The 15351-nt window shown below is 43.2% G+C and overlaps 1 protein-coding gene across 4 annotated transcripts in view; it reads left to right on the top strand.

Moving 5' to 3' along the window:
- Positions 1–15351, top strand: part of SULF1 (sulfatase 1) — a 191879-nt gene that overhangs the window by 122684 nt on the left and 53844 nt on the right. For all 4 annotated transcript variants that reach the window (XM_045286492.1, XM_045286497.1, XM_045286507.1 and 1 more), the window contains 2 exons: positions 8319–8470; positions 10883–11052. In XM_045286492.1, coding sequence (XP_045142427.1) covers positions 8319–8470; positions 10883–11052 — 322 coding nt within the window. The remainder of the gene's footprint in view (positions 1–8318; positions 8471–10882; positions 11053–15351) is intronic.

Below are 15351 nucleotides of genomic sequence, written 5' to 3'. Positions count from 1 at the left end.
CAGTGTCCATCAAAAGAAATAGGAGATGTGAGGTGGAAAGAGAACCCTGTCAGGCTCAGTAAGTATAGACGACTAGGGTTGTTGTGGGGTGTTTTTGTGGGGGGGTGGTGGTAGAGGGGGGTTCAGTGCTAATTCAGGAAAGGGAAAACGAGAATCAGCTTTTGTTGTTGACCCACCTATTCTGTGACAGTCACTTTGCCCCCGTATATCAACATATTCTTATAGTAACCTTGAAAAGATAAAATGTTTGTTCTTTTAACAAAGTAATCCCATGTTACTAACAAAAGAGGGGGGAGTGTGGCTCAGTGCTGGAATTCTTAGGTTGCATGCAGGAAAGCCAGATTCCATTCCCAGGCCATGCCCGTGTGCAGTCACAGCTCATTTGTCAGTGAAGCCTTGAGTCTTGCTGTGAAGCTGAACAAATTTCACGGGAGCTTCCAGACTAAGATGGACTAGGAAGAAAGGTGTGGTAATCTAGTACAATCATCCCTTGAAAGCCCTGTGGAGTTTTCCAATCGTGGTGAATGTGCAAAACTGAGCAATGTTTCATTTAATATTTCATGGCGGGATTTGCCCTGAGTTGGAGGACCGTCGGAGAACATGAAGATAAAGTGAGAAAACATTGACATTGTCAAGAATTTCAGTTTACTTGACTCTACAACCACTGCCCATGGAATCAATGTTAAGACATCAAATGACACACTGATGGGCAAATCTGCTACAAACAACCTCTTTAAAGTACGGAACAGTCGCACTGTCACTTTCATGCCTAATGCCTGCCAAGTTGTGTTTTTCGTCATCTCATATGTCTATGACAGTTGGAGTAAGGAAGACAAGAAGAATCGAAGCGATCGATAATGGTGTGGGCAAAGAGTATTGAACAGACTACCTGAAGAACAAACAAATCTGTCTTAGACATACAGCCAGAATGGTCCTTAGAAGTGAGGGTAGAAAGACTTCGTCTCATATATTGTGGACATGTTATCAGGAGAGGCCTGTCCCTGCAGGACAACATGCTTGTTAAAGTGGAGGGCAGTGAGAAAGAGGAAGACCCTTAAAATGAGATGGATTGTGAAGATGATAGAGGGATTGGACGTGTTTTGTTCTAGTAGTCATTGGATTGCCAAGAGTTAGAACTGACTAATTAGCACCTAAGACCAAAACCAACACCAATGAAGAAACTGTTTTTATAAAAGGCTAATTTTTAAAGGTCCCAAGCTAGTCAGTGGTGGAAAGAGCCCAACCCTTTAGCTCCAAAGCTGCTTTCTTATCCATTATCTTTTTTCTTTAAATACGTGCCCATCCTGCCTCATTGCAGAAGCACATAAATCTTCACAGAATAAGAGCTACCGTAGCTAGAGGCAAGGGGAAGGTTGGTGTGCACAACTGCAGGTTATGGTCTTGTAGATAAATATGGCATATTCTGCACGTAGCTTCTAGATGGCAAAAATGAGGAAACATCACCCTTTGTAAAAGTCACTTGGTCCCCAAGAGAAAAACAAACCGGTTGCTTCTAAAATACCAAGTATTCTCTCATTTCATTTATACAAAATCCATTAGTTCTTCAATGGATTCCGAGAAGGTGAGTGAAATACATAGACAGTTTGGTTCCCCTCCCTTATTTTCCGACAAGCACACCTAAACCAGAATGTAAAGTGAGTTGCTAGAGTGACAGGTCTGAAATAATCATGAAAAGAGCAGGCACCAGACCGTGGTCTCCAGGGCTCTTTCCGGAACGGCTCCTAACCTCCAGGTCAAGTCGAGAGTGGGGCAGAGAGAGACTCCCAGCCCTGTGGCACAGCACAGCTGACCACCTTCGGCTAGCTGCCTTCTTCAGGGAGAGCAGACTTGCTCCTGGAAACCAGATCCCATTCTGCAGCCAGTCTTCTTCCCAGGGCTCTGGACGCTTAGGTAATAGTGGAATTCATAGTGAGTCATCGTTCAAAATCAAAAGAATTATTTAAAGGAAACATGGACTTTTCTAAACACTTAGGAGAATGTTAGGACCGCAGGAGAGGGAATGTTGATGCACCGATTAGTAAATCAGAAAGATTAGAAATCCGAAGATTGAAATGACAATGATAAAAGTCTATATAAGTTAAATATATCTTAGATGGAGAAAAAAGTGATGTTTCCCAGATGCACGGGGAGAAAAGATGACTCTGTGGCACTCATTATTGATCCAACCTTGGCCAGAGGCCCATTGGAAAATACACAAATAAGCACATCGGGATGATAAGCATTTTAGAAAATAAAGAGAATTGGTAATTAGGTATTGAATGAGTGCATTCCTTAATTATGAGACACAAAAATGGAAAAATGGGAATGTGTAAAGATTTTCCTGGTTTCCTAATAATGAGTGTATTGTTGAAACATTGTGCTGAGAACCAAAGAAAGATAACCAAGGAAACTGAAATATGCGTTATGAGTAAATGCCTATCTAGACAAGCTCGGGGCAGCAATACATTTCATAAAGAACAACACAAAGAGGGTGGATTATGAAGAGGCTTATTTTGGGAGGTATCCTGAATACGTGGATTTAACCTACCATAATCAGATTGATCTAATATTGTATTTACTATTATGTGACATTTTTTTCCCTTTTAGAACAGAGGCATAATTTTGGACTGGCTGCAACCTAAATTTTTCTAACTTTACTCATGGAAAATATGACTATCCAAGAGCTTAAATGTCCAAGAAAGGGAAAAATACAGTAACATGTCTATTGAATTTTCTGTTATGACAAAAGAAGTGGGGGTATTATTAGGGCCATCTATCATGAAAATGAATGTCCTGCCTACAGATGCTGCTAAAAAGTTTTTTAATTTAAATTTCTTGTGAGGGTATAGCCCTGAATATAAAACCTAGCATACAGTTGAAGGTAAAAATAATCATCTGTAATAGAGCAGTCACATCAAGTGTTAGGGAGAAGCCAGAACCAACAGCTGGGAAGACCTGAAGCCATGTCCTAGCTCCTCGCACCTGCTCCTAACTTGCTTTAATACCTTAAACAGATCAGTGTCCCAACTTATGGCTTATGGAATTAGGCAGATTGGGCTAGAATGCTTTCTAAGGTTATTGTCCCTTCCCAAATTACCTTATTATAATTCTCTTGTAATCACTGTATGACACTGATTCCTTTTTAAAATTGTAGTGTTCAAATTAGAACCATAGCTCACAATATTTAAAATCACATTGGAATTCAATATCACTCATTCTATATCATATCATGTGAGTGGAAGAGTTACTATCTAACAGAGATCTACAGTAAATCTTTTTGTCTCATAACAAATTGATCAACTTTGACTTCACAAAGGGAGCGCAGGAGGTGAAGCAGGGTAAGCATTGGGCTGCTACTGAAACATCAGTGGTTTGAATTTGCCATTGAGCTGCTCCCCGAGCGATAGATGAGGTCAACGACTTGTGTAAAGATTAACAGTTCTATTCTGTCCCTCTAAGTCACAATGGATGCGACTGCAATAGGTATTGTGGTTTAGGTTATAAAACATTTCTATTATTTATAATAAGTCATGTATATGTATTCCCCAATAATTTTTTTAATGAAGGCTCAAAGCAAGACAAACTAGCATTCTTTTTATGAATTCTAATATTCTCGACCTTCAACAGCAACGTCCACAGCAGACATAGAAGGCATAGCATACACTTGGTGAACTACATGGAACAACCACGCGTTGTTCCCCGTGCTTGGAACTGCACTAGACATTCGGCTGGGATCCGCAAGCTCACTGCCGTTGAGTCAATCCTGATTCATAGCGACCCTATGTAAAGTTTAAACGTGAGGCGGTAATCCTTTATGTAAACAGATAGTCTCATCTTTCTTCCTCAGAGAGGCTGGTCATTTTACACTGCTGCCTTTGTGGTGTGTGTGCAATCCAACACTTACCCAACAGTACTACCAGGGCACCTGTGGGCTACGAAAAATATAAGTATAATCCTTACCTTTACTAAACTTAGAAGCTAGTTGGGAAAAATCAGACATATACACAAGCTGACATAATCATATAGCATTTTAACCTGACTCAAAATGATATATATTTTTAGAAGTCCGGTCACCCCCAATCCATCAGTTACATGGAGTAAAAATTTGACTCATCTGTTATATGGACTAGTATTTGACTTCTATAGCATCAATATACTTACATCACTATTACTATTACTTACATTACTATTACTATTGCTGGTTTATGAATTGATGCTTTTGATTCCGGTAGTATAAGAAAAATTTTAAAGTATTATGCAGCAGATAGTCCTGGGCAAAGTAACATGGTCTAAAACAACAAAGACTATACTCTGATCTTTCTTCCAAGTTTCCTCCCTACTTAAAGAGCTGTAAAGGGACGTGTTTAACAATGCCCCCCGCCCCCACTTCAACCCCCCAAAAAAAGCGTTCTAGATGACAGGTAAGCGATGCATTCATGCTGTACCCAGAAAGCACTAAGTCGGCTTTCATCACCAATACTAAAGGATAGAGAAGCTTCAGCCTACACATAAATGATGCCTCAAATGCTGACAACATGGGCAAGGAACTGGAATTCACTTGAAGGAGGAAAAAGAGATTTACTACATCTGGAGGAAAATAATTAGACGCCCAGATAATCAATTGCAGAGCACTGCCAGGAAACACGGAAAGGGGCCAGGGGTGATTACAAATGAGTCTCAAGGCCAAAGGCGCTAAGAGAGGCTGGAGTAACTTGAGGCGGTGAACACAGAGGTGTTGCCTTGTGACTCCAGAGGTAATGGCCAGTCTTGGAACGTGTTCGGGTGAGAACACATCTGGAATACTGGGAACATTTTTTACACCCCATTAATATAAAGATACTGAAAAGCTGGAGGGAGTCCTGAAGCAAAGGGCTATTAAGAGACTCAAAGGAATCATTTGAAAGAAGATTAAGGCAAAGGGCAATCGCCATGGCGATGCGTGGAAAACACTACAAAATAATCTAAGAAGTCGAACAAGAGAGGGAGGCAGGAGTGACTTGGCATGGCTCTTTGAGAAGGAAGAGAAGTACAGACATCAATGAAAACTGAAGGCAGCAGTCAGAATAAAGAGAGGACCATGGAAGCCCCGTGGGGGAGAATTTGTTGTGCCCACCCCCATGAGTCAGATTGGGGAAATAAAATAAAGGCTCTACTAGCTCCAGAAGGATTTTTAAATGAGCAGGTGCAGAACTTATACATAATGGTGAGTTATTTAAAACCAGAAGGCAGAATCGAGTAGACACGGATGATGGTGGTGCTGGTAACAATAGTAATCTCAACAGCTCTTGCCCAATTGCAGTTGAGTTGATTTCACATCATGGCAATCCCATAGAGGTCATCGTTGAACTGGGTTCCATCAGCTTTTTTAATGGCTAGTGGTTCAGCAGTTAGGGTGAGGCTTGTCTTCCTAAGCACCTCTGGGTGGACTTACGTGAACCTGCTCCAACCCTAGTCCCTACTAAGGGACAACCTTTGGTAGTACTTACTAAGTGAAACTTACTAAGCCTTTGTTGGATGCTAGGCCCTGTTTTAAGTATATTAACTCATTTAATTCTCACAACATCCCTGCCACTATTGCCATCCTTTTGTTACAGAGAAGGAGGCAGAAAGGGGTTAGGTAAATTACCCATGGATGTATAGCTATCAAGCAGCAACATCAGAATTTGAATCCAGGCAGGCTGGTGCCAGGGTTTGCATTTCTAACCACTGTGCTCTTTACTTCTTTGAGAACAAAATGAGAACAACAACAAACAACAACAAAAAAAGGTTCCACCTTTCCCTATGTATTGGGCATCCTAGTGGCATCTCAGTTAACCTGTGACTGCTTACCCAAGTGTTGCAGTTCATAGCCACCCCCTGTTCCATGGGAGAAAGGTGTAGCCGTCTGCTTCCATAGATAGTTCAGCCTTGGGAACCCAGTTTTGTCATGTCTTACGGGTTTGCTCTGGGTCAGAATCAAGTAGACGGCAGTAGGCATGGCCTAAGCTGTCAGGATGGAGAGTAAGCTAGAGGAAAGAACTGGGACACCCAGCAAGGTCCTGTCTGCCATGGGTCCTGCTCGGGGACCCTTGGAAATCTCGAGCAGTAGGTGGTTGGCTGATTTATTTGATTGATCCACTCATTCACTGAGGCAATTAGTAAATATTTATTCAACAAATACGCAAGTACTGCTGTGTTTCTCAAACTCAAAGCCAAACTCTTTCCAAAGAAAACAAAGAAATGCCAACTTCCGAAATAGAACCAAATCAGTTTTAAAAAAAAAAAAAAAAATCAGCATTCAAATGAAAACAAACCCCCCAGAACTGAAGCAATCTAGCTCCTAGTGAATCCTAAAATACATTGAGTCCATGAACCCCAGCTCAAGAAACAGGAAACTGTGAAACCTCTACTATGTACAAGGAGATGGGGAGGATCCAACAAAAAGAGACAATGTTTGTCCTCAAGACTCTGATGGTCCTATATATGCCCTGGAGTGGTGCCCACGGTTCACATGTTAGGCTGCTCACCCCAAGGCATCTTGGAAGAAGAGCCTGGAGAGCTACTTTGAAAGATCAGCTGTGAAAACCACAGAGTTTCTACTTGGAAACGCATGGGTCACCCTGGGTCTACTGGATTTGATGGCAACTTGTTTTATGCTTGATATAGGAGCACACCCTACAGCACAGACAAAAGGAGAAGATAACAGTAGAGGCATAAAAATGTGTGCTGTGGGTCTGAAGCCTATAGGCATTCTGGGAAATGGCATCACTTTGGAGGGTACATGGAGAGTGCAATAGAAGGAACAGCATTGAAAGCATCGAGGTGGAGATTCACAGGGCAAAAATTAACTGGAAAGATCGATTAACTGAGAAATGTGAGATAGCGTTTGAAAGGGGGATTTGGTCTTGGTAGACCTTGATGGCAAGCTAGTGAGTTCAAACGTATTCTGTGAGCAGCGAGGGTCTTCCTGAGAGTTGAGCAGAAGGCTAGTGTGAGCAGAACGGGGCTCCCGAAGGAATGACGGGTGACGGTGGGGGCGGAGAGGTCCCTTAGCCTGGCCTTTGAATGTTGGCCAGTGTCTCCATGGGATTACAGAAAGGGGAATCGATGGGAGACCAATTGCAGCGGGAAAATCTACAGGAGCACATGGGCTCACAAGCGTCTCAGAGGTGCCAAGGTTGGTTAACAGGCTTATGCCGTGAAGAGAAATTCAGGGCATCTGAGAAGATAATTAAATTGGAAGGTGTGGAGGAGGAGGATTCTTTCTGATTTTGGACAACTGAGTTAAGGAATAGTTGTATATCAAATATGAGAGGAAGTTAAATAACTGTCCCATTAGAAACATTGGATAAGGTACAGATTCTGAAATGCATGCTTGAATAGCAATACTAATAAAATGCCTTAATTTGGGATCTGGTTTCATCATCAGTTAGTACTTCTCAAAACAGTCTTCCAGAAACTACGTTTCTCCTTGCATTTAAGTAACCAAAACCAGTTGCAGTCCTCTTGGTTTTGATTGATGGCAAACCCATATGTGTAAGATTAGACCTTTACCCCATTATGTTTTTAATGGTGGTTTGGGGGATTTTATTTTATTTTTTTCCAGAACTAGGTCATCAGATGTTTCTTCCAAAGCACCTCAACGTAGACTTGAACCTTCAGCTTCTTGATTAGCAGCCAAGGCACCTCCCAGGGACTCCTAGTCATCTATGCTATAACCCTGGATTGACAGAAGTTTTGATCATTAATAATAGATGTACATAAAATACACATGACATAAACACCCATGCCACAAAATACATACATGACATACAAATCATGATCATGTCCCATAAAATGTGAAGTTTTACCATGGTTCTTGGGTTTAGAAATTTTATTCTCTTTGGGTATGCAAAAAAACCCCAAAAATTTTCAATGCTTTTTAAAGTCAACCTTACACACTGAGTTAAGGAATGTGGTTCATGAAGAAGTTGAACGTTTCAGCTCACCTATACTTGTTTAGTAGCAGCGTTACAAATTTCACACGGGCTACAATCCCTGATTGCAACCTCAACCTAACACAAGAGTACATTTTGCTTTTGCTTCTGTAGAACGACAAGAAATAGAAGTAACTAGACTCCTGTGATCATTATGACGATTCTACTGAACTTGGACTTGGGTAGTACTTTCATTTACTCATAAGAAAAATGCATCTACGTCATTAGCTATTGCACCTGTGTGAACTTTTGCTTTACTCTCTCTCCTTGAAGTCATTATCTCACCTTAAAGTATTCACACATTTATGATTAATTATTTCATCGGCAACAAGAATCCTTTTTTCCCTCCCCTTCCCTTTGCAGCCTTTTTTGGAAAGTACCTCAATGAGTACAACGGCAGCTATATCCCTCCTGGGTGGCGAGAGTGGCTTGGCTTAATCAAGAATTCTCGTTTCTATAATTACACTGTTTGTCGCAACGGCATCAAAGAAAAACATGGATTTGATTATGCAAAGGTAATTTTCAGGACTTTTACACTGCATCAATTTTCTTTGTGCATAATGGGAGGAAAGCCATTTCCAGTGAGCTAACCCAGCCTCCGGATTAGCCTTTCTATGTTCTCACATTATTAGAACAAGAAATGCAGAGCCCTTTAAACTCCAGGCAAGGAAAAGACTCAGGGACCACTGCCCTTGTCTAGAGATGTTTGTAACTCATTAAGATGAAAGGCAATCAGCCTCTGATGAAAGGGTCGTCAAGAAAATCGTGGATGCCCCCGATCTCTGTTGTGACAGTTTTTGCTGGGGAGGAGGCAAGTCCCCCCTCAGACGACCCTGTCTACACTATCAAATGTTCATCTTGCCTGGTTTTCTTATTCATTGAACTTGAGCGTATACTTTGCCAATGTGTTCCGATTTAGATGTAGAAATAAAGCCAGACAAGAAAGAGCAATGTCCGAAGGCTGGGAAGGAAAGCGCGTTACTTGTCTTCATCAGTCTGACCAAGCCCAGTAGATGGGACAAGGATACCTGTCCCATGGCAGAGGGTCCACAAATGTCTCTTGTGCCCGCCATCTGAGGGTTTCCAAATCATCTGAGAGAAATTCCCCATGCCCAGGCATGCTCTGAGGTCCTTGAACCCCGGCAACTGAATGCTATAAGATTTAAAAATTCACAAAGCCTTTGTGATTGTCAATGTGAAACTGATTTTTTTTTTTTGTTATAAGCATAAGGGGAGACTAGTTTTGAGTTTAGCCTGCCAGTCCAGCCTAGACTGTCTCTCAGTCTTCTAGCCAGACCCTGCTCCTCCTTCATTATCTGAGAGAAAGCCGAGACTGTGCTATCTGGCAGAAAGACTACAATTATAGAGAGAAAGAAAAAAATCAATAGGTAGTGAGTGCAGACAGGGAACTTGATTTAATTTGAGGACATCGGTGTCTTTACACTTCGCCAGATTTGAGCACAAGAGACTTGTTTGGAGATTAAGGTATGAATTCTGACCTTTCATATGCCCTCAGAAAACTCTGAATGCAAATGAATCCACAATTATTATTAAGCTCTTCAGAGCTGAGAGCAGGAGGGGACCTTGGAGGGCAGCGTGAGCAGTGCCCTCATTTTAAAAGACGAAGGAAATGAAGCCCCGGTTGGCTCAACCACTCACACAGGCCGTGGCCCCGTTGTGATGCACGCACAGGATTCATACAGCGTACCTTCCTTGTCACTGCTGTCTTGTTTTATCTATAGGGAGGCTTGCACGCCCCTCTTCAAGCTATATTTCAAGCTATTAACCTTTCTTTCCCGGTTGTCCCGAGGAGGGCAAGGTAATCACAATTCCCTCCGAATCTAAAGCAGCAGTGCATTCCCATCACCACAGCTGATTACGGGCCAAAGAGTCGTGTGTGCAGAAAGCATCTCTATCTTTTAAGTGAGGACAGGAACGAACCCGATCGCCTCACGGGAAAAGGTGACAGCCTCTAGGCTGGCCCTTACAATGACAGCGTGACAGACTTCATCCCTCCCGCACTGCTTGTGCAGCTGCTCGGGTCCTTGAATCCACATGGGATTCGTCATGCCTGGAATCCCTTGACATCCTGAGCATTGCCCGGGCGCTTTCTGAATGAAGTTGATCCGGCAGCTCCAGGCCTGTGATAGCCACTTAGAGGAACAGGTGGTTTAATTTAAGTCTTTATCTTCCCTCCCCTTCCTTTTCCTCCCTCCCTCCCTTCCAGCAGCCCTCCCCCAACTCCCACTGACTCCACATTAAGTCATTTTATTAACAAGTCAGGCTTGGATCCCGGCAGCTGCATCGCTTTAGTTGTGCAATTAACAGAGTATAATCTGCAGGAAATCAGAGTCTCCCCCAACTTAGTGTTTCAAAGTAAAATTAATTGATAAAATACTGCAGTTCTCCTCCATGCACCCAGATTTTGGCACTGGCTTCGATGAGTGATTACTAGGTAATCCCCACAGGTGAATTTTTAAATGAAGAAAAAATTTCATTTGTGCGTATGCGTGTGTGCACATGCATGTATGTGTCTTGCAACTGTGGGTGTTTACCGCCCTTGAAGTAATCAAAGATGTTTGTCAATGAATTACGCCAGCAAAGCCTGAGAATGAAGTGGATATCCTGTGTGTTGCTAAATCTGATCATGGCTTGTCTTTTTTTTTTTCTTTTCTAATTGCTAAGTTGTGCATTATAAAGTAAGATGTTTGCATGTTAACCAGCCAGCAACCCCCAGAAAGTAAGGGGCACCTGAATTTTCTCTGTTCAAGGTCTTTTGCTGCCTTGGGAGGTAAAGTCTTCCTCCTGCCTATAGGCCTTAACCCTTTCATTCAGTGAGTTTTGCTTCTCAGGAAAGCAGTATTCAAATGTGATCTGATGAATGTCACCTTTTGTAATTGTTGTTTTGTGTCAAATGTATGTTTCAGGACTACTTCACAGACTTAATCACTAACGAGAGCATTAATTACTTCAAAATGTCTAAGAGAATGTATCCCCATAGGCCCATTATGATGGTGATCAGCCACGCAGCACCCCACGGCCCCGAGGACTCGGCCCCACAGTTTTCAAAACTGTACCCCAATGCTTCCCAACACATGTGAGTAACGTCAACCCTCGTCCTACTGAATGTGGGCTTTGCTTTGCTTCCCAACCCTCTCCTCTCATGCATCCCATTCTCCTTCCCTGCTGCCTATCCACAAGGCAGGGGTGTTGATTTAGGGAGTAGGGCAGAAATAGATGGCCTTGTCCTGTGGTTTGATTACGAGTTATATTTCTAAGTAGCTAGACACACAGGACAAGAAGCAAAGAGGGTGTGGGAGGATAATTTTTATCATTAGTGTTTTGGGGTTGTCTTAGATAATGCTAATAAATACTGATCAATACTGGTGATCAAATGGTCTGCTTTTGACAGCAGTAGAAATACAACTTGGTCTGGGTATAGAAACATGGATCCATTTTAAAGGCAAGTACTGTAGCAGCTTTCGTGCCGGCGTGCAAACAGGGTTGCTGCAGAAAGCAGTTTGCTCGGTGTCTTCGTGATCCAGTGCTGCTTTAACAGAAATACCACAAGTGGATAGTTCCAATGATCAGATGTGTAGGAGGCTGGAAATCAGCTCTGCTGGCTGTGGGCAGAAGACCTTGTCTCCTCTCCATATCTGTGAGCGTGGTGGTCCTTGAAGATCTCCATGTGTTTTGACATCAGTTATCCCTTTGGTCTAGGAGGGTCTCCGCGCAGGGACCCTGAGTCCAAAGAATATGTTCCATTCCTAATTCTTTTTTCTTGGTGATAATTAGGCTTCTCTTTCTATGTTTATTTCTAACTTCTTTCATGGTTTCTAAGATAAAAAGTGATAATAGACTATACCCCAGGGAAACCATCCTGATGACAGATCAGGGTTGAGACCTGAGTAAATGAGTTGTGTTCATCCTTAGTCCCCTTGGCGGATCCCGTTAAGATCTTAACATGTGGGATGATTACATCATTGCCAGGGTTACATAACTGCCAAATTAGATCATCATATAACTGCCAAACCATTGGATGTCATGGCCCAGTCAAGTTGACACATTTGGGGGAGGGGACACAGAAGGCTTACCAAGAGATCTCTCAGGCTTTAAAATAACTGTCTACAAGGGGGGGTGAGGGCTGGTGAGGAACTTTTAAAAGTGTGTGGACGCTGAAATGAAAGGTTAAGGAATTTTCCCACGAACTTTTTGAAGCTCACTCATGAGACACTTCTGAAAGCCTTGAAGCATTAGGTGAGGGTCCAGGACAGAGACTGATGGTGTGGGCGGGGTTAACAACAAGCAGGGTCATATTATGCCCAGAATCCTCAGTGGTCAAGAATGGAAAAGCCTGGAAGCTTGGGCAGCAAAGAGTAAGATGTTCTTAACTCGGTTCAACTAGGTTGTCCCTAATCCTTGGCGTCGATATGCAATCTCTCCCAAAACAGTGGATTTGGTCGCCTGCTTAAGTAAGGTGCAGTCCCTCGGGTGGCAGGCTCAGAGGACTCATCAATCACCTGTTACTTTTATCATTAAACTTCCCAAATGAGTTATTCTTCAGTTTGCGCTTAAACACACCCCACTTTTCATATCAATGTTCTAATCAAAATCCCCGAGTAGAAGGAACCGCATAAAAATAGATAATAACTCAGCCAGTTGCCGGCCACTACATATCCCTGGGGACTTTGTCTTTATATTCTCATATGTGTCTTCTTGTCACAAATTGATGGATGACTCCGTCAGTGGTACTTACACCGTCTCTATCTTATCACGTGACAGGTTAGAACAGATGAGTCAGAGCTCACCTAGTTCAAGACCAACCAATGAGTAAGAAGGAAGGCTAGGTAGGCTACTGTAAACTGTGTGAGCCCAGGAACTTGGAGCACGAAGGCGAACATAAAATACATCAGATGCTATTAAAAAGAGAGTTTCTACAGGAGGGACTGGCCGGTGGGAAGCCTAAAGTCCATAATAATGCATCACTCTTAGCTCATCTGTTGTAACATGGCTACCACACAAAAGCAAGCTTATTACTAATGGGAGTCTCTGCAGGGTGAGAGGGAGAACATGGGGCCGCTTCTCTCTTTGCATAATGTTGCTGTAATCTTAAAACTGATTTAAAAGAATACAAATCTATTTTTAAAAAGAAAAAGGGTGGGGGGAGTTGCACTCACTCTCATTGACATTGAGTTGAGGGCCGACTGGCAGCGACCCCTAGAACAGACAGGGTGGGTTTCTGAGACTGTCACTCTTTCTGGACGTAGAAAGCCCGGCGTCTCTCCTGCAGGGCGGCTTGTCATGTCGAGCTGCCAGCCTTGTGGACTGCATCCCAGCGTATAACCGTATAACCGTTGTTCCCCCAGGGCTGCTTGGGAGTCTTGTGCGGTTGAGCCACTGTCGAGTTGGAATCAACCCTGTGAGAGGACACAAAGGATTTGAAGACACCCTACATGAAACTCCCTACCACTCACTCCAAACGTACTACTATTGAGTCAATTCCAACTCATAGCACTCCTATCGGACAGAGGAGAACTAACTGCCTTGTGGTTTCCAGAATTGTACCTCCTTATGGGAAGAGAAAGCTTCGTCTTTCTCCTCCTGAGTGCCTGGTGTATCCAGACTGCTGTCCTTGTAGCTAGTAGCCCAACACATAACCGTTTCGCCACAAAGATTCCTACTTACCCTGTGTAGGACCTTACTAAATTCACAAATGAAGACCTTGAGGGACTCTCCATCACAGATCACATGACATTCACTGACCAGCTAATTAAAAGAAGAGAAACATCCCTGTGGACATCTTCAGTACCTTCAACCCACTTTTCTCTTTTCTTTAGAATCAGAAATGGCTGTCTCCTTTCCTTTGTTGCATTAGCCCCAGCCCAGCTGAACAGTGATGTCCTGCAAGTGCCAACTTTACAGGGGTTCCCCCAAGTTGAAGGGAGAAGGAGGTGACAAATACGCGGTTTTATGGCTCTTTAGAAGTTTGCCTGCCTTTGAAGCTTCCAGGGAAAGGTGCTGAGCCCATGGGGAAATCAACCTTAGGTCAAGAGGTCATGACCACACAGTGGCATGTGCAGACAACACTCACGGGAGGACAAGGGTCTCCAGAGCTTGCAGGCCCTCCGAAAGAGTGAACAGAGAGCATCTCTGATGCCAACCATCAATAATTTAGTTCTAAAAATATTTATGAGTGCTGCCTGTGGCGCGATAGAGCACAGCAAGGGGAGAGAGGCGTGACAAAGAAGCCAGGCTAGGTTCCTTACACTTAGCAAGGCACAAGCAAGGACAGGGATCAGCAAACTAGCCCCACAGTCCAAATCCTACTTAGCACTAGGTTTTGGAAGTCGAATTTGATTGAAATGCATCCATGCCCATGCATGTATTTATGAACATTTGTTGATGGAAGAATCGAGCCATTGTTTCAGATCCTGTATGGCTTACAAAGCCTAAAATACATAGTAAAAGATCTTTACAAGGTGCCCCAGTCGTGCTACGGATAAAGGTTAAATGCTGTACGGCTAACAGAAAAGTTGGCAATTCAAACCCAGTAGGTGCCCCGTGGGAGAAAGATGTAGCAGTCGGTTTCTGGAACGAATTACAGACGTAGAAGCCTTCGAAGGGAAGCGCTCCGCTGTCCTACAGAGTTGCTGTAAGTTGGAATTGACTCAAAGGCAATGGTTTGCTTTGGGGTTTGGATCTTTGACAGAATAAATGTGCCCTTTCCCTCTCCAAGGGAAGAATGTGCAAGAGCTCAGGGTAGAGTTGGAATGTGCTAACGCTCCCGGGTTCCAGGGCTGTGAGCCTGGGAGGAAGATACCATCATATCTTTAGGAGGAGGAACTCGGGAAAGGTCGTAGACCAGGATGCATTCAGAGTGGACCTCAACAGACAGGTCGAATTCCTAGAGATGATTTTGCAGAGACTGAGCAAATGAATTCAGGAAGAGAATACGGCATGGACCAGTGGTTACTGTACCGGAGAGGGCATCTAAGGTGTGGCTCTAGGAACTGGGTCATAGGGTAGAAAGAACGTGGCTCTATAAACCACAATCTGTTCACGGCAGAGTGAAAATTATCCAAACCTCAGGCCCAAAGAAACTGGCGCACTTCTCTTTGCTGCCCTCGCTAGCTCTCTGCGCAGTTGGCTGATGCTCTGCGAACCTCCAGTGCTATTGTCTGTAAAATGGGGATAAAACTGACACCTTGATGTGACATCATGAACAGAAATTAAAATCCAGAGACTGATTCTAAGTTCCCACATAGGAATTCATCCGAGCAGCCTCTTTATTATTGTAGTTTGTGGTTCCTTTTGATTAAGATGGACCATATATAATTGCCAATATTTGATCTTTCTTGCTCCACGAAACCAGTACTTCAGTTTGGTTCCATGAAAT

This window comes from Echinops telfairi, unplaced genomic scaffold (assembly GCF_000313985.2).
Source record: "Echinops telfairi isolate 266 unplaced genomic scaffold, ASM31398v2 ScPeMD7_1;HRSCAF=3_0, whole genome shotgun sequence".
NCBI classification, from domain to species: domain Eukaryota; kingdom Metazoa; phylum Chordata; class Mammalia; order Afrosoricida; family Tenrecidae; genus Echinops; species Echinops telfairi.
This window is presented reverse-complemented; position numbering and strand designations above follow the sequence as displayed.